Below are 20,448 nucleotides of genomic sequence, written 5' to 3'. Positions count from 1 at the left end.
CCAGTTACTCATTAACAAGTAAGTGTTCAGTCATATCTGTATCTATATATGGATATATTTGTACGCACACAACTCTTTTAGCTCTAGTTCGTCTTTATTTAACTGACTAATTTAGAGTAATCCACCCGCCTGCTGTTTTACTGCAACCTCACACTCCAGATTTATATCTCCACAGTAAAGCCAGCCAACTGTTAACTTCTGTTCACTCCTTTTGTACATTGTTTTTTGGTTTCAGTCTCTCAGGTATCCTTAAATCCAAATCAATAGCAGCTGTGAGGTTAACGGAGATGTAAAAGATACTCTGACTCACCCTCTGTGGGCGGCATACCCCTGTGGCCCATCATACCGTGGGGTGGTGGGGCTTGAGGGTGCCTCATATATTGATCCAAGCAGGGGCCAATTCCCTGCCCTGGTCCTGATCCATGAGTCATGGGATTATACATAGCGTGGCAGTCCTGGGACGGGCCGTCGAGGAGCGGAGCACGAAGCGAAGACGCATTACTGTAGGGAGACTGATCTGATGGGACTATGCTGCGAACATCAGAGAAAAACAGCAAAAGAAATTTGAATAAATGTGTAAACTGCAAATACTCTGAAAGGGAACTGTGACAAGGAATGATAATGATTTCTGATACACTGTTGTGCACTCTTTTGTAGCATTTTTATCATTTTATTTACAGTCATGCTGATTAAACAGTCATCTAAACCAAAATCACAATAAATAAATGAAAGCCTGATAAATGGGATAAAATTATACTCACTGGAAAGCTTTATTTCCAGCCTGTAAGCTAGAATTACATATAGATGTTTTCTATTCCATGCCTGGAAAAACTAGCACTGCCTAAAGACTAGAACTACTATTGTGCTGTGTCCTTCCCACCACTAGATGGTACACAGCCCTTATTTCGGCCTAAACTTTGGAAACTTACTCATCTGGGTTTTCCCCTAAGCTACAGACATGAATCTTCATTGGAACTTTCCAGTCTTCATGAATTTCAATGGATTCTCTGACATTTCTTTACTCTCACTGGTTAGCTCAAAATTGGTCTCTCCTGTTCTTTTCTTGCTTTTCTCCGTCCCTGTTGCTCTTCTTCTAAAAGGGAAAGACTGCATCTCTCCACCTTCTCCTAAGTCGCCCTTTGAGTTCTTTAATTCTTTTACCACAACGTGTATTCCACACAGGAGCTTAATCTGTCCTCTCTAATCCACTCTGCTGGTTCCCCCCGAATTTACCTCCCTCCCATTCCTACTTTTCTCTTCTCCCATTCATCCTTTCTGTTATACTTTTCTGTTTCTCTCGCTCTCCTTCCTCTGCAACTCTCTTGTCTCTTTCTATCTTCCTTTCTCCCCACACCTCCTGCTCCTCTGTTCTTCCTCTGTCCTGCCCAGCCACCTTTCTCTCCAACTCTCTCTGCTTCTCCCTCACTCTGGGTAACCTGAGTGGGGCGCGAGGCAGTCATGCAGAGCGCAGCGGGGCCTGGTCAGCCTGTAATTAGCAGCTGTCAGAGAGAGGCCGAGTCCACCCGCAACCTGGGTGGCATGAGAGAAGGGAGGGAGGGAGACGGCGCGAGGGTGGATAGAGGAGGCGTGAGGGGCTGAGTTAGCACTGTGTCCACGACAATTGCAGACATATCTGAGCTTCTGTACCCTGAGAATATCTGTGTGATTGATTTCTGAGCCTAAGATATCAGTCGTCTCAGCTTTCTAGGAGAGCTGATGTGATTTATTGTTAATAAAATACAAAAAAAAGTCAGATCTCTCAGATTTTGCTGATCTGTAGCAAGATTAGAAAAAAGAAACAGCTCTGGTTATTAAAGATGACAGCATTGTGCCATTTTTAGCATAAAATCTGGCAACAAACGTGAAGGTCTAGTACAAAAGTACACGACAAACACCTACAAACTTTATTTATTGAGGTTTTTGAGGGGAGTTAAATCCTGGAGTAACTCTACTCTTTGCAGAAGTTTAATACCTTCTTGTCTGCAGGAAGAGAAAATCATTTGCTCGACACCCACACCTGACAAGCTTGTGTCGTCGTAGGAGAAGTTGCAGATCAGCGCCAAGCAGATAATTTAGCTGAGTTTGACCAGACAGTTTGAAATTGTAGATAAAACTAGTATCAGAATGTAAATTCTGTAAATTACAGAACAGAAATATTGCAGCTGTTTTTGAAGAAAGCCAGTAACACTGGTTTATCTTCCAGGCAGCACTGAAAAATCTCAACTGTAGCTCATTCTGTGTGTGTGTGTGTAATAATGATGGTGATTATATTGTTATCAGATTTGCTGAAAATGTCGAGCTACTCTCTTGAGTTCTCTCACGTAAAAGAGCTGCGGCTGTTTAAAAGCAACAGGAGGCCTCGCTCCGTGCTCGCTGCCGTCTTACCCTCTGGAGGGCTGGCTGGGTGAAGTCTCGTAGTAATACAGCCCCTGGTGTGGCTGCATGTCCACTGGCATCGGAGCTCTCAGACCTAATGCTCCCCTTACACCCTGGACCTGACACAGAGAGAGAGAGAGAGAAAAATAAAGAGACGAGGACACGGTTAGGATGAAGAGAAGGAAATCCAAACAAACCCAACTCCACCAAACAAAACTGAACTCCACCAGAAAGAAAATCCAAATACAGAGAACAATTGTGGTTGAGGGGGAAAAAAAGAATACGTAGGATGTTAATAACAGACCAAACCAAACTAAGAAAAACAGTTTGTGGACAAAATAAGCTCTCTGAAAGCTTGAGTCATACTTATTTTAAACAGTCCAGGTTTAAAATGCCAAATCCACTGCTTAAGTAAAAGCAGCACATAGAAGTGAAATGTAAAAGAATTCACGTTCATCTTAATTTCATAGCTACAGCTACTCGAGTGCAAGGTTCGACCTCGACATTTAACAAAAGGGATTACCTGATTAAAAACACATCCTGTACTCTTAGAGAGCTTTTAAAAATCTTTCTATCGTGTTAAACAACTGACGAGGCAGCCACGCATGCTCAGTGAAGAAAATCAGGGCTTTGCCTTAAAAAACTTAAAGGACACAGGTTTAGTGATGCTAGCAAGACAAACAGAGAAAAATGAAAGTGGAACAAAGCAGCCTTTTGTGGGAGCCTCATATGGAGACGGTATCTTTCAGCAAGAGTATATGTGTAAGGTAATTCTAGCTGAGAGAGCTCAGGAAACAAGCACCTGCTCATTACATCCAGCCACATCAGTGCAGGTACTAATAGCTGGGACTGTGGGTTCTTACATGTTTCGAAAGGTAATTAGTACACTGATGTCTGAGCTACAACAAATGGAAAAAGGCCAAAAACATTCAACAATTTTATGTATTTTGTCCACGCATGTGTGGACAAATACGCTATTATTTCTTTTATTTGGACATGTGCTGCAACAATAAAATAAAGCAAAAATATAAAAGCATCACAAATCAGACTCTGGATGCTGTGTCCAAATACCACATTACTTGGGTTTATGTGACAAATGTTCAAACCCAAACTAGAGGCGCTCCTGTGCTCTGCAGATCAAAGCTCTATGGTTTCAGTGTAACAGGTTGCGACGCCTGTTATGCAGTAGCACAAGTGTTAAAAGGGCAGTAGGGACCTATTTAAGCCACATGCCACCAGGGGGTGGGGGATTGGTGGGCACTCCAGGAGTAATTGCATATATTCAGCACAAGCTTTGAATGTGTGTATGATAATTAGCCGGAAGTGCTAAATAGAGATCTCACCAAACACCTCAGCTGTCCAGAACTCATAAATACCAAGAAGGGGTTCCCCAGACAACCTCACACACTGGCACACCTGTCATTCTCACGGTGGGGATGCAGAATCATCCAGCGGCCACCAAGTCTTGCGAGAATGTGTGCCACAGTGACGGTAGGTATACTGAAGCAGTTAGTGCAGAAACTCAGTCGCACAGGATCGGCAGCAGACCACGTGACCATTAACTGGACGAGCAACCTTTGCTATCCCCCCCAAAAAAGTGTTTTCACTCATACACGTTACAGATAATTACAACCATGCATGCACAGCACACTCACAGAGAAACGCAGGCACAGTTACAAAAGTCCAATCATATCTGTGTTAGATGGCAGAGGCAAGGCGGGAGAGACAATTTCTTCAGGTGCAGAAGTTGATCGACAAACTCACCACACTGGGATCACTAACTCTGAGCACACAATATCCTCGGCACATTTCTATTTTTTGTGCAATTTTCGAGAAAGGTCGTGCTTTAAAAATAGTTAAAGACGCTTGAGGGTTACGTTCCAAAGTCTGACCTGCCTCGTGTCCTCCTCAGTCATGCTGTTACCACGATTTCTGCAGAAGCACTAAAACTGTTACCTGAATAACTAAAGTTGAGTTTGCACTATAAGAACTTATGGGCGATATTGGTGTCTAAGTGCGTTTTCATTAACAAATTGTATGAATTAGTGTAATTTATAGTAGAAATATCAGTAGAAGCCTGAGGTTTGTCCATAACGGTGATGCTGTAGTAGCAGGTGTGTATCACAAAAGTGTTTTGGAGAGTCTAACTTGCACTAGAGTGTGTGTGTGGTAGATCCTAGCACGAGAGTGAATAATGTATAAACCTGCATGTGTGCAACCTGGAATTTGTAGAAAAGTGTGTTTGGCAACGTTTCTCCAGGGAGTAAAACAGCGAGTTCAGTGTTCACGCACAGAAATGTGTCTTGTGTAATTAATTTGCATGGTGCAAAGCTCGTGCTCACATCCAGAAAAAGTCTGAGCAACCTTGTCTCATAAGCTAGGTTTACCTCCAACATACGTAAACAGTAAACGTTACAAACACCAGGCATCAGAAACTGCAGACGGTGCAGTTCAATCAAAACCTCTACAGCTGTTGAGTGTAATGTAACTGACCTTATTAGAAAGACGTTGAATTAGACTATAAAAACTTTAGTATTTTTCTCTAATTGGTGATGAATTTTAGGTGGGAAAGTCTTTCGAACCTTTACATAGTTATTACAGAATGAAATACATGGATTTACACATCCAGGATGATTTCATATGTGCGGTGCTGACACAGGTGTTGCGCTATTTCAGGTCAGTATTTTGTGAGAAACTCTGAAGGAGTTTTCTGCCCAGTGTAATTTTGTGGTGCTGGGTTTGAGAGGGATGGGGCAGCAGCATATTAAAAACCCCAAGGCCATAAATCAAACGGCTAACTAAACAAATCTGCTCTAGTGCGGCACAGCTAGCTGGGCAGGAACCAAGGAGCTGGCGATGAGCACAGGATGTCCAGCCACTTTGTACACCCAAAACCTCCACATTCAAACACTCAAGGTTCACTAACTCTTGATGTTACATTTACTGACCGAGTTAGACACTTGTAACCGCTCACTGAAATGAAAAGATTAAAGTTTTCTGTGTAAATGATTCTATCCTTTCTATCTCCTCGGTTCAATCATAATTTTCTTTTATGAGAGCATTTGTGACTTGCAAGCAAAGCTGGACGGGATTGGTCAACAGAATCCTGACAACAAGCGGACTACATGCAGAAACCAGAAAGCTACCAAAGATCTTGGCCCTTGCTTACAGATTCCTCATATTCATGAGCAGATATCTGTTTACAGAGATTATTTCCTGCCTGACTAAGCCAGATCGAGGATAGTCAGACATCCAGTTCACTGAGCTGATGACCACGATGGGCAGCTGGGAGTTGCTTGTTGGCTGACTGGAAAGTGCGACGGAGCCAGCTGGACTTCTCCGACTGAACTGTAGCTGAGCGAAAGGAGGTGAGATTAATGAAGACAGGACAGAGTTGAAAGACGGCCTAAAAGCCCGGCCAGACGTTTGTTGTTGGTGAACAAATTTAAGAATAAAGAGACTGAAACAAAGAGAAAAAGCTCTGCGAGTTAGTTCTATTCCCATTAGAGTGGCCCAAGTCTTTTTAATCTTATTTTTAAATATAGCTAATGACTACTGTTTATGAATGTACTGTAACATGAGGCAAAACAGCGATATCTACTGTAAATAATACCCGAAAAACCCAACCCTATCATAAAGACATAAAGATCACAAACCTGATCTAACTGATGAACTGAATCAGCTGGACAATAATAATCCATTTGAATCATTTTCTTGTTTTTAGTGTGTTGTTTTCTAGTTTTGTTGTACAGAATCATCCTGCTCTGAAAAAAGGAAAGCTTTCTAACTTTACTTCTGCTCTAATAGCACTACACTATTTTTCCAAAGTGTGGCAAATCCATGAATGGGCTTGCTGTTGGATGCCACACTTAACGGTGATATTAGATGAGCTCACCTCCATTAATGAATATTTTAAAAACATCCCTAAGTAGTCTTGAATGTAGCGTAGCCTAATAAATTTCTACCCAGCTTACCTACTTACTAACCAAACTAACAGAGCCTACCACCAACAAATAAAATATGGGTTTGTATCCTTTATTGGGCTATTACTCACTCACTGTCAGAAACCAAACCAAAGACTCACAATTCAGCAAAAACTGATACTAAGTATAACAGCAGATGTGGCCTGCAGGCCTTCTGTGAAGGGAATAAAACATTTCCACAGGACTCTATGCAGTCCTGTGGAAATGTAAGTGCACCCTTACTGCACCACACAAATAAGGAGTATAAGTAGCAGCCAGGTGCTGTGAATGGAATGCATATGATTGATTGATCATCAGAAAGTAAGATCACTTCTATAAAAGCCGAGGTTCTGTCAGTTTTACATTCTCAAGCTTTCAGGTATGTGCTATGACAATGGCACAACCTTCCCAGGAGTGAACATCCGAGCAAACTTCACCTCAAAGGCCGATCATGCGATACTCAAAGAAAGGCAAAAACCCAATAAATAATCTGACTTTACTGGCCTCTGTTGGCATGTTAAATGTTAAAAATCATGACTTCGGGTGCCGGTTTGAGCAGGCGAACATATGCCTCAGAGTCAAATGCGGCAGCCTGGTTTTGTTTTTGACTCGAGACCCTTTGCTGTGTGCACTGAACACGTTTTTTTGACGGGTTGCCAGGAGCCTCTTCTCTCTAAAAAAGGAACATGGCAGCATGGATTATAGTTTAGAAAACTGTAGCTGTACCAGTCACAAGACTTGTTGAACATTGTACTTTGAACGGATGAGACAAATCTAGCGCCATGTTTGGCAAAAACCAAACAGAGCATATCAGCACAAACTCTGTATACCAACTGTGAAGCACGGTGTTGGAGGCGTGATGATTTGGGCTTGCTTGCAGACACAGGACCTTGTGGCCATTGGACTCTGTATTCTAGAATCAAACACGAGACCATGTGTCTGAAAGCTAAAGCTTGGCCGAAACTCAGCAACAGGATAATGATCCCAAGCACTCCTGCAAATCTACAACAGAGGCTGAAAAAGAAAAGAATGAAGGTTCTGCAAAGTCCAGACCTCACTGTCTGAAATGCTGTGGAGGGAGCTGTATAAAAATGAATGCCCACGAATCTCAATGGACCAAAGCAATGTTGTAAAGAGTGGGCCAAAATTGACAGTTACATGGAAAATGATTACTTCAAGTTAATGCTGTGAAAGGTGGTTCTACGCCTACCCAGTCATGTGGTGCACTTTAATATTTTATTGCCTATGACTTTAACTTTTCATTGGAAAATACATCGGTTGTTTATTTTAGTTAAATAGTGTCACTTTAAGAAGCTGAAGCCGTTTCCAAACATGCACTCGAGCCCTGAACTTTAGTCAGACAGTGAGCAGTGAGAATGCAACTGCCCAGCACGTTCAGACGTTCAGTCTTTAACCGGCAAGCTCTTTGGTACCAAGTCCGTGTTTCATTCACCAGTAGCAAGTGGGCACTAGTGAAAATACATCTGAAGTAAATTTCCTGCTGTATTCTACATTTGAGAAAGGACGATTAAGGAAAATATCCCAAAGTTATCCTCCACAAAGTGTCAGAAGTACCACATGAGAAAACAGCTCAAGGGACAAAATACAGTTGAGGAGGACAGACTTGCTGCAGGGATCTGATTGGACCGGGCTGAAGGCATTTTAGAGCTTTTAGTGCTTATTTGTCCCATTAGATTCAGTTTTCAGGTGACAGTTTGTGTTTGTGGGTTACAAAGAGAAACATTGTTTAGAGTCTCACAGTTTCGCCATTTGTGACATTCCCATAAAGTCCTGATCCTCCTCCCTCCGAGGAAGTCTCCAGAGAGGACAGACATTTCCACAGGTCACTGGCTGTGTCACACAAAAGGTCTGATCCGCTCTACTTCTACACTCCTTTTCTCTTGGGTGAAACACTAAACTGGGGCTCACACATGCCCCCCGCCCCCCGCCCGCGCTTCCTCAGCCAATATAAAAAGCGGCATTTAATGACATCCCCGTTCCTCTCAGCCTGCTTCTCTTCTAATCTCACATGGGAATGTGAGTATTCAGTCTGTGTTGCTTGTTTGTGTTTTTGCTAAATATTCTACACAACATTTACACGCACTCAGCAGCCTCGTTAAAACTCAACACACATCTTCAGAGGTCGCTGCATCGAGTGTAAACACCCATCTGAAAGCATCTTCTTTCTCCCCCACCCTCTCCTCTGCTCCCTGCTGTCCTCTTATAATTCTGCCTCTTCCATAGCTCTGTATCTCTGACTATCTCTCGCTTTCCCTCTTCTCCCCCGCTGCCTCCACCCTCTCACTCATTCCCTCACTCCCTCCTTCCCTACGCTCATTCCTGCTCTTGCGACCTCTCCCTCGCCCCTCCCCCTCCTGGCGGAGCTGCAGTCGAGGTGGGTGTTCTCTGGCTGTTATGACTTGAGAGACGATAATGGCAGCTATAATGTAGCCAGCCGTTCCTGATGTGGCTGGGCTTGTGGGGGATTCTGTTGTGTTAGGGCTGGAGACGGACCGCGGGAGGGAGGAGGGAACAGAGGCGGGGCTCGGGCCTGCAGCCAACCACAGCCCAGATTCTACCTCGTTTTCTTCCATTTTTCCTCCCTTCCTTCTTTCTTTTTTTTCTCTTATGCCGACTTTTTCTAACCCTGTTGTTTTCCTTCAGTGGTAAACTTTGTTTTTAATTTCTGCCTTTGTTTTTGTAACCCCCCCTCCAACCCCAACACAGACTCTCACCCTTTCCTGCTTTTCTCCCCCCCCTTGTGTTTTTTACCCCTTTTACCCAGAATCTGTGAATTCCTCGCAGCTGCTGTAATGTGATGGGGGCCAACAGTGTGACCAGTGAAAGGCCACAGGGTTGGAGACATCACTGTAATGTACAGTAAGCTCTACTTACTAAACTGCTGCAGGGAAGATTAATGTCATATCTACTTAGTAACAGCAATTCTGACTTTGATTTAAACTGCTTTAATGCCCATTTGGTCTTTAAAAAGATACAGAACAGACATAAGCCTCATTGTGTCAGACGAGTAAGACCATCATTCAGTATTTTAGTTAACTGACTTTCATGCCATCAAAATGATCTTCATCCGTTCATTTTCTTAACCACTTATCCAGTCCAGGGACACGGGGGGATCTGGAGCCTATCGCAGCTATCGTGGGGGGAAAAGTGGGGTACACCCTACTTACAGTACTAACAACAGCATCACTATGAGACACTGTGCTCCCACATTTCAAATTTATTTCCTAACTGATATTTTCGGCTCAAAATCTGCTATATGAGAAGTAGCACCACAGTAAAAGTACTCATTATACACCAGTTCTCTTCATGATCTCCCTACATGTATTATTGAATCACAATTATTTGGATGGACGGATCGTTTTCATATTCCAGCTGGAGATGACTTAAATTGTATTGTGCTTAGTACTTTTAGGAATACAGCATAAATATATAAGGATATTAGTATTTTATTAGTATTAGTATTTTAATCTACATACTGTGACCACACAGTGACCACAGCTCTGGTCCCACCCAGGCTCTAACTCATTGGATGCTGCACACACTGCAATTATATTTCATGGGGGCACTTGCCACCCTATCCCCTCCTTTATAGTTTAAACACCACTGTTTAAACTATAAAATCATACGGCCATTTTTAATCACCTGTTGCTTTGCTTTGTAAACTTGGGCATTCAAAGAGTTCTCACTCTAAATATTTTGTTTTCTGTAAAGCTCCAAGAGCTTGATTATAATCTGCTGTGGACCCGGACACAAACAGCTGAAGACCCGACGGTCGAGCAGTCCACCGCCTGGAGCGGATGTGTAGTTGGTGCACTGTAATGTAAATGCTCCATGGATGAGTCCATGCGGTCACAAAAGCAGGCAGGCACACAGACCCTCGTGCTCACTGTCGGACCCGAGCAGAAAAGTATAATCCCGGCTTAATGACCGAGCTATAATGCAGATAATGTACAGAGTATACATATACTTATGCATATTATCCATTAAAAAGACAGAAATTCATCAACCAAATTACTGCATTACTGTCAATATATTTGAATGTAAAAATGCATACTAAGGAAAATATATTTGAATATAACAGAAGCATACAAAGTCTGAAGGTGAGACACATGACAACATTTCTTTGGTTTTAAAGTTGGTTAAAAACTTAGTCTGTGTAGCCATGAGACGGGAATCTTTTACTATCCTTTTAGACACAGTCGACACCATAACCCCAGTCTCAACCCCAGCGGTTCACACTTCACGTATCCCTGTACTGTAAACTTTGTGCTGGTGAAGCTGCGGTGCTGATGTCTCAGTGCTGGGGCTCTCACCTTGTCAGAATGGCGGGATGAAACGTTGATCCCTTGTTGTTACACAGTCAGAGTGACTGATGAAAGATATTAGGGCACTGGAGGGCTCGAGTACAGCTACTCGGCACAGCTAAGGTAGATAAATCACAGCAAGAAAAATGACTAGAAAACTCAGAGTTTTGAGCCGTCGCTGGGTTTTTGTAATGTTTAGGAACGCTAAACATCATTTTGTATCACCAGCCTGATGAACACCTGGTGCTAGGAGTAAAAGGTGCAGAACAAAAGTGAACTGTAAACATAATCTTTGCTTAACAAACTGACAATGAAAATATTTTGGCCTCAAAAGTCCCATCATTAACTTCCTTTACTGTCACGTGAACAGCCAACCTTAGCGGCACAGTCATGATTACTGTTTTATCACCTTTGTAACCATTGGCTTCATCAGTCGGTGACTTGATCGTGTTTGTTTAAGGATTAGGAGCGGTTCACCTCTCCTTGTATTCATTTGCCTGTACAAGCACTGTTTTGCACTGCTGGCAAATGAGCTTCACTTTCTCAGGAAAGCAGTTAGACTTCTCTTCAGGGGTCTCGACCAAAAAAGACTCAGTCGAGCTGACAGGTGTGATGCTTAATCCCCACATGACTTGCGATTCCTTCACTCTTTTGCTTCTTCTGTCCTCTCTCTCTCTCTCTAGGCCACCCACCCACCATCCTGCACATACCTGTGGTTTCCTGTACCCCGCTCCTCTCCACCCTCTCCTCTCTTTACCTCCAGCTTCTTTTTCTCCCTCCCCCATACACACACACACACACACACCTTCCTCTTTTCTCTGTCTACCACTGAAGTCTTGCCTTTTCTTCTCCTACTACTACTTCTCCTTAACTTCTACATGCCTGTATAGCAGATAGGTATTGCCCCAAACCACAAGGATTTCTTTGAACTCCTTTTAAGGAGGAGAAGCAAAGGAAGCGGGGGGAGAAGGAGGGAGAGAAGGATGGATGGATAAAGCAGATGAGGAAAGGTTGATTCACGCAGCTGGTTCCCAGCTGTAGACGAAGCAGCACACAGGACTGCTCCATCTGTAAACAAGTAGGAGCCCAACCCCCATTTTTAAGAAAACATGAACAGAGCTTTGTCATTGTAAATTCAGCATTCCTCTTCACCTTCGACAGCACTCCTCACCATCACCCAGCTTCTTCTGGCTCTTTTCCTCCCTCTCTGTGGCTCTACGTCACTTTTACTCCAGGATTTTTATTTTTAATGTATTTTTCGTCCACTCATCTCATCCGATGCCACATTGTTGCTGTGTCAGTTCAAATACAACCTCCTGCTAATTCTTTGACAAATGTTCCGCAAAGACAAATTCAGTGGAGAGGGCAGCTATCTTGTGCAGTAGGGACCTGCACAGGGCAACAAAAAACAGATAATAATCTGTTCAGTTTATAGAAAGACCACAGTGATTATAAGAAAAATAATAATCCTAACAGTCTTGGGTGGGCAGGGAATATTTATAGCCGGCCTGCTGCTCCTTATATTCTTTAGCTGTATAACACAGCTGGAAGCGAGGGAGGAGAGAGAGGAGGTGGAAAACTGACGAGGAAAAAGAGACCGAGGAAAGAGAGACAGATGGGCTCCAGGGTATAGAAGTGGAGAGGATGTGGAGGGGCGGATACCCGATGCATGTGTGCGGTTGAGCACAAGACAGACAAAAACAGGCAGAAAGGGAGACAAGACACGTGCGTGTATTTGTGTGTTTGTGTGTGCGTCTGTGTGTTTGTATTTGGTGCGTAGGAGAAACCGCAACACAGTCTCTACAAAACACGACAGCGGCAGACGAAGCCTGCAGGCCACCAGAGGAACACAGTGACCACAGCTCTGAGAGCCTCTCACTGAGAGGAAACAAGGAGATATATGGCACAGACAACGCCGCCATAAAAACTGTGCAGACACGGTTAATCGAGACAAAGCCGTGTGGAATTTGTTGTGCACTCGTTTTTCTGCCTGAGCTCTTGTTTTAGGGTCTGAAAGTCCTTTCCTGTGTAGAAGAAAGCCATATTATAGGTGGATATAAATGGGGATTCTGAACAGGTGTATTTTTGGGTGTATCAGTGTCAAACTCCGAAATGTAGACATTAAATCCTTTGACTGGCAGGTATATGGTTTCCTTCCACTTTCAAATGCATGTTAGGAAACTGATGACTCCACAGTGTACCTTGCCTCTCCCCGACTGAAGGGCTGTAGTTTCTCTGCTACCCTCTGGAAGTCGAATAAGCAGTTAAGAAAATGGATGGTTGGAAACTTCGCAGTTAGACAATCAGACTTTAAATACCCTCTGGGAAAATTAAAAACAACTTTTGTAGTTTATACTTAAAGGAGTTACGAATTGTCTTGTCTTCTTCCCCTCACGTCCAAGCAGTCGCGAGCCTGGTTCTACCAAAAAGAGAGTTAAAAGAGAGTTTTTCCTTCCTGCTGTTGCTAAGTCCTTGCTCATAGGAGGGTTGTCTCATTGTTGGGATTTTCTCTGTATTATCTTTATCTTACAATATAAAGTGCCTTGAGGTAAAAAAAAAAAAAAAAAAGCAACAACAAAAAAACCAGAAGAGCTTAAATTACCCATATTTCAGCCCAACAGCCAATAATTCAGCAAACTCCACTTGTTTAAATATTTTTATATACACTTAAAGCCACCTTGCTAGTACTGGATTTGACTGTCTTTGTCCTTCAGAACTGTCTTAGTTCTTGGTGGCATGGATTAAACAAGGTGCTGCTAACCTTTGGTCCACAATAACATGATTGCTGCAGATTTCTATGATGTCAATCTTCTGTTCCACCAGTTCCCAAAGGTCTTCTACTGGATTGAGATCTGGTGACTGTGGAGGCCATTTGAATACAGTGAGCTCAGAAAACCAGTTGACATGCTAAGCAGCAGTACTTAGTTAGCCTGTGGTGTTTTAACTATGTTCAGCTGGTACTAAGGAGCCCAAAGTGTGCCAAAAAATATCTCCCACACCATTACACCACAAACACAAGCCTGAACAGCTGATATGAGGTAGGATGGCTCCATGCTTTCATGTTGTTTACATCCAGTTCTGACTGCATTATCCAAATGTCACCACTCCAGCAGAAATCTGGACTCATCAGATGAAACACACGTTATGTAGTAAAATATAACAAACCTCTATATCTTCAAATCAGCTGACTTGTGATTTAGTGAAACATGTAATAGTTCATGTTTTCAGTGAGTCCAAAGTAGCAGAAAACTGCACAAAGGCTGCAGAGGTTGTGAACACAGGCTTTCACTAACTAGCTAACAACTTAATGCAAACACACCAAGTGACTCCACACCAGCTGGGCCATCTGCTGTATGTGCTGCAGACAGTGCTGCGAGCACTGTGAACAAAAGAGAAGAAACCACTCTGCCCCCAAAACTGTCATGACACCATATCTCAGCTACCTTAACCATTGTTCTTCTGGAAAAATGTCCTAAAAAGGCGCATGTTTTCAGAAATGTAGAAGAAGGTACAGCATGCAGTTTAAGGAAACCCATCAACCTGCCAGCATTGAAGCTGTTCTGATTGGAGGAATGGCTTCAACTGAAATTCCTCAGAGCCAACAAGCAGAAGCGATTGACAGCGACACAAGAGGGGTTTTCATTTTGTTAACGTGATGACGTGAAGGAGCTCACAAACCTTCAAGCACCACTGTTGCATCACTGTCACCCTGGATCTTTAATTTGAAATCAAGGGAAATTAAATACACAATTCAGTGAACTGATATAATCTATAAGCACATCATTATGTTCTACAACGCAAACCACCCCCTCACTGTTGCTCTCGTTCTCCATGTTCTTATCTCTCTTGCCCACCTCAGTATGTAAACTGTAGATAAATTTGTCCCAGCAGATGAACACACATGTGGCGACTTGTCTTCATCAGTTCAGAGCTGTTCGACTAAATGTGCACAAATACAGTGTTATATCCTCACTTTTACACTGGTGCTTCCTCCGAAGCTCTGCCCCTGGAGTGCAAATTGTGAAAATTTCTCACATTTTCAGTCTTCCCGCTCATCTTTTATGCATTTTGCAAAAAGATTTTGAAAAAAATATAGAACAAAAGTTAAGTTTGTGGGTTTCTCTGTCTACAACTCCTGTTCCTTGTGTCTCTGCAGGGCCATTTCAGCAAACTCATACATACAGAAGTTGATGACTGGTGAAATATGATGACAGGTTAGTTGATATGAATCAGTGAGAAAGAAAACAATGTTCTCCTTTTTCTTTTGTTTGCCCTTTAGTTAGACAAACCTCATCGTTTTACATAGTGAACAAGTTACAGAGCGAGACTGTGTGCTAAAATGTGCCCCTTCTCCTGTGTGGTCCTCCTCATAGCTGCTGACTTCATAACTAATATATCGCAGGCGTTTAGCTTAATACCCAGATGTTGGTAGGAGAAAGGCATCTGGGCCTGCGTTAGCTTTTAATTGGCTGGGATCCCTGAGCTGATGTTTGGGGCTTAGCATGTGACTCAAGGAAACAGACACACACACTCACACATCCAAAGGAAAAATGGTCACACACTCATATTCATACACACACCTTCCCTGAATAAGAATGAAAGCAGTCATGACTGTCCAGAGTCTACAAATAAACAAATGCAGACAACACAACCACGTACACAAATACACCCAGTTGCATCTTTATAGTCGTGCGACTGTCTGACACCATCCTGCTGACAGCTGTGGCAAGGAGCAGCCATGATATCTGCTGAGTAACTGACAGCATGAGATCAAAAGAGTCACACAAGAGAAAGACACACACACACAGAATGAGAGAGAGAGCCTTGAGTACTCACCAGGGCTGTAATTAGCTAGCATTAGCATAACTACAAGGCAACAAATCAGCTAATCAGATGGCCGTAAATTGGAGGGGTGAGAAGCTTAACACACCCACACAATCACACACTCATGCACACACACATATGAAAACATTTAAACACATAACGGAAAATACACTGATTCCAGTCACACTTCAGTTTTGCTCTCAAATAAACACGCTCACAAACTTGTCAGATCAAAAACATGCGAGGAATTTCAGTGCACTGAACTGCAGCTCATTTAGATTGATTGTGAAATCGATCCTTAAATTGAGAACACATTTTACAAGATTTTTTTTTTCCCATTTTCAGTTGTGGTAGACCTCACACATACACAACGTTTTCTCAGTTTTGCTTACAATGTTTAGCTTTGTGCTTAATGCTAGACACAGACAAGTAATAATTGTCCTTGAGAATAGCACACACCCCAAAAGTGACATCACATCGGCTAACACAAGCCCTGCTTTGGTCTCATTTAGGGCTGCCACAAACGATTATTTTGATAGTCAACTAGTCACCGATTATTTTTGCAATTAGTCGACTAATCAGATCATCATCCATTGGACGTACAGCTTATTGCACCAGCAGCATCTGCTCTTATATAACTATCATTAGCTTACCGTTTTAAGTGTTTAAGGTATGTGCTAACTAAAAATAAAGACAAGATGATAGTTTATTAAATTTTAATGAAATTTGCAGATTGTTTCGGTGAAGTTTAATAAACTCCTTGCTATCTAAAATATAACGGGACACCGGAGTATATTCTCGAACATCTCACACTTCTGATAATCAGTTGTCTTCTTAATGTTTATTCAGCTGTGTAAAAACTATAACTTTAAGCTCAGCCAAACCGATTTACTCAGGAACAAATAAAATACTAAAAAAAGCCAAACAATAACATTTTTAAGTTATCTAAGTCACTTATATATGTTTCACCTGAGTAGCGAAAGACGTTTGAAAACGATCTGCCGGGAGTCCGGTGTTCTCACCGGCTCTAGTGAGCCTGTAACCCCGGCTAGCTATCGAGCTAGTGGGTAACAGACGTCTCCGAAAACGTCGGAGCGCTTTTGAAAATATGTGGTGTCTTGATAAACTGAGCCGATATTTGAGGTTTACACAGCTACATTCTCGCCTGAAAATATGCTAAACGTTTATTTTGTGACCCAGAAAGAATAATTAGAGTAATATTAAAACTAACTAGCTGCCGCCATTGTTGGAAACTGAGCTGGGCCGCGCTATGAATTCTGGGACACAGCTTCTTCTTCTTCTCCGGGGTTTAACCGCAGCTGGCATCCTTGTACATGCAGTGCTGCCATCTTCTGTTTCAGTCCGTTATTACACTCTTAAATCCTACTACTTATTCCTGCGTCTTTTGGGATCTTACAAAGCTTCAAACAACGCGTCGACTATTAAATCAGTCGTCGACGATTTTGATAGTCGATGTAATCGTAACTAGTCGACTAATCGTGGCAGCCCTAGTCTCATTTAAGCCAGTGAACCTCAGTTTCTGTAACTGGACTGAAAGCGCGGACGCACAATCTTGTTGGTTTTTACCACCATTATAATTATACAGAAGTAGATGATGCGATAGCTTGAACCCTTTAGAAACTGGTGCTAAATCTGGCACTTGAACCACTGATTGGTTAGGCCGGCACATAGCTGCTAACTATTAGCGAGCTCTGTATCTCTGTATAAAACAATTTGTATAAGAGGAGGGGACACAGGACCAGTCAGATGTGTCACATTTCTAAACTTTTGTCCCTCACTGCTACAGATTCTGAGCTGATCACCTTTTGCTGATATGAAAACATATGTCAAAAACCTGTGTTAACAACGTGACGTTAACTTGTCTTATTTTGTGTGTTTCACAACTATGATGACAATGTAGGACCAAGTTGAAAAAAGACCCTAGTCAGACAGGCTTAGAGACTGGTCAGTGACCATCTGGCAAGCACTCGTCATGAAGGACAAACCAAGTATTCACTGTGCAACTGGCAAAAATCTCCTTGCAATGGCTTTTGACAGGTCCAGTCATCGTTTGCACAGAGCTGATGGGCTTTTCCTTCAAAGTAAATGCTTCACCAAACATGTATCCAAAGGTGCAACTTTTACTTTGAAGGCAAACCTTCTCCTTTTTCAGTTTGCTTCTTTTTCAAGTGTTATTACCAGTTGGTTAGTGTTTAGCAAGTATTTGTTGACAAACATGAAAAACTACAGGCAACCATGGCGATCTCCTACCAATCAAAGCAACCCCTAGGAGCTTTTTGGTTCAGCACCTTCTTTTAAACCAATTTCACCCATCAATAACGAGGGACCAATGCCAGACAGTGTGGGAAGATGCATTTTTCCCGTAGCAGCCGGTAGCTGTATCACTTCGGACAATTCTTGAACAATAATGTCACATGAGAAACGTCAATGCATGTAAATAATGAACACAGTGTAAAAGGATGAACCCAAGCCTGAGAACTTTCCTCCACTACTTCTCTGATCGTTCTTCATTCGCATACACTACATGGACAATCTCTGAGTTCAGGCGTTGGGACAGGTGTATAAAATCAAGCACCAGTCCATGCAGTCGTCCTTTATAAACACTTGTGGTCATTCAAAAGAGCTCACTGATTTTGGGTGTGGTACTAACAGGATGTTGTCACTACAACAAGTCAGTTTGAGAGATTTCTTCTCTCCAGCTAAGTGGTATTGAATATTGAAGAGGACACCACAACAAATGTCACAGTGATTGGCGGATGTAGCCTATAGATTCTAACCACCATAATTTACGTCTCATGAAATTGACCAAATTTTGCTACTAAAGCTAGACAACAGTTTGTTTCACAAACTCTCAAAATACGGGCCAGTTCTCAAATAGCACCATGACAGAAATGGATCTAGGATGGCAAGAGCAGCAGCACAAATTGGTGGAAAAGAAGGAAAAGGTGGCTTCTGATTTGGAGCTACAAGCAGTTTAAACTGTTAAGCACTTGAATCCACAGCTGCAGATGCAGGAGAACTAAGATTCAGCAAGGATTTGCACTGAGACACTTTCCACTCTTAGGAGACCAACGACAGGTTGGAAAGCTTTCCACAGACCTCTAGACCAAGCTAATTCTTCCTATATTAAAATAATTAGAAACTAGACTTCAGAACACAAGACAACAACTATTTCCCCCATTTTTTCCAATATACACGATGCTTGAGGGATTCAGTGTATTGCTCCAATGAACTGCTAACACTGCTTGCTTGTTTGGTTGCCCCAAAAAAGGAAAAAACACTTCATTTTTCTGAAGGCTGACAAGGTTCCAGCTTTTCAGCCTTCAAATTATGAGAGCACAGTATAACTATTAGAGTATAGTATATAAATAAAAAGATATCCCATTTGATCTATTTATTGCAATCAATGAACAGATAAACTACAAACCATCAAGCATCGCTGTGCCCAAAACATTAACGACCGGTGTTAATGGCTTCCATTTTTTTTGTCAAAGCATGGCCGAACGAAGAACATTCACTGCACTTTACATGAGAAAATGGTTGGAGATGTTTTGCAATCACAGAAGCTATCTGCTATTTGTGCATGTAAACACTGATGCTATCTCATGCATGAGGAAGGGGCTCCCTTTCACTGCGTCTCAGCCCTAAATTCCAGGCAGTATCTCCATGCAGTGATCAGTGATGCGCAGGGAGCACATGCACATAAAGCACAGACACAAACTTTCACTCGCTCAGGCGAACAAACACAGTGTACACACTGCAAAAATATTTACACATAACCTGTCATATATAACTAAACAGATGCAAATGCGCACAAAGGTACGGAGCAGCAAGTATACAGACACGCGCTGAGAGAAGCCGGCGGTTGGCTCAGATGACCCACAGACCCGGTGTGACGAACACAATGAGAAGGGCACCGTTTACGTCAGCAGCAGCAGTGAATGGCTCGCTAAAGACATGAACACACACACACACACACACACACACACACACACACACACACACACACACACACACACACACACACACACACACAGTTGATCCTTCTCCATTACTTGGAGGTTTTTCAGGCCAGAGTTTTCACTGCTTGTTGGCTCGTGCCACGCTACATCTGGACAACGTCGAGGGAATCGGATGAGGACATTGTCCGAAGTTCTCACATGTAGCAGACAGCAGAAGACAGTCAGCTTGGGATATTTTCTCACTCATATTTTTTTGGATATTCTCAGATGCACCTTTGCCGATCAAGGTTCAGAACTGCAGTAAAGTAAAATAAAGTGAAGTAAAATGCTAATGCATAAACTCAAAAAGTAGAGTACACTTCTACTATTGTTTCCTACAGAGAAAAAAAAGGAGGCAGTTGAGATGGAAAAAATCTGGTGGCAGTGATGCTGCTGTGCAGCGTATGACTCAAAGTCTGTGTGTGGTATTTGTGTCCTTCTTTCTCCTTTATAGAAGAAGGATTGGGGGAAATTAAATGCAATACAAAAGACAGAACGACAGAAAGACAAGCGGCAGGGAGGTAAAGAAAATGAGAGTGACAAACAGAGACAAAGGAAGAAAATCAAGTTGATGGAAGAAGAAGAGATGGAAAAAAGAGAGGGAGCAGAGTTGAGGCACATGCTTGAGCAGTCCTTTTGACTGACAAGAGAAGGGCCGCAGGCCTATTGTTGAACCCCCATTCCTCACTGTATTGTCTGACCTTATAAATGCACGGTCGCCGGGAAAAATGGCAAACACTGCAAGTTCTCTCTCCTATTTTTTCTAGCACTGCAGAATTATCTTGCTTTTGTGACTTTCAAACAGGTCAAGAAACTGTTTCTGATATCCTTCAGCTCTATAATACAAATACTCCTTATTTATTACTCATTCTCATTTTTCAGTTCAGCTGTAAATTACATATAAAGTTATGCTACTTAATTTAGGTTTCAGTTGGCGTT

At 42.4% G+C, this 20,448-nt stretch overlaps 1 protein-coding gene across 1 annotated transcript in view; it reads right to left on the bottom strand.

Moving 5' to 3' along the window:
- Positions 1 to 20,448, bottom strand: part of gli1 (GLI family zinc finger 1) — a 50,958-nt gene that overhangs the window by 7,538 nt on the left and 22,972 nt on the right. The window contains exons 2-3 of the mRNA XM_085354696.1: positions 2,386 to 2,495; positions 311 to 531 (exon numbers count right to left, since the gene is read on the bottom strand). Of these exons, the coding sequence (XP_085210822.1) occupies positions 311 to 531; positions 2,386 to 2,456 (292 nt within the window). The 5' untranslated portion in view covers positions 2,457 to 2,495. The remainder of the gene's footprint in view (positions 1 to 310; positions 532 to 2,385; positions 2,496 to 20,448) is intronic.

Source organism: Diplotaxodon limnothrissa, linkage group LG5 (genome assembly GCF_057381915.1).
Source record: "Diplotaxodon limnothrissa isolate DT_005_m linkage group LG5, D_limnothrissa_male_GT1.1, whole genome shotgun sequence".
In the NCBI taxonomy this organism is placed as follows: domain Eukaryota; kingdom Metazoa; phylum Chordata; class Actinopteri; order Cichliformes; family Cichlidae; genus Diplotaxodon; species Diplotaxodon limnothrissa.
The sequence above is the reverse complement of the archived record's forward strand: the minus strand, read 5'-3'. Positions and strand labels throughout refer to the sequence as shown.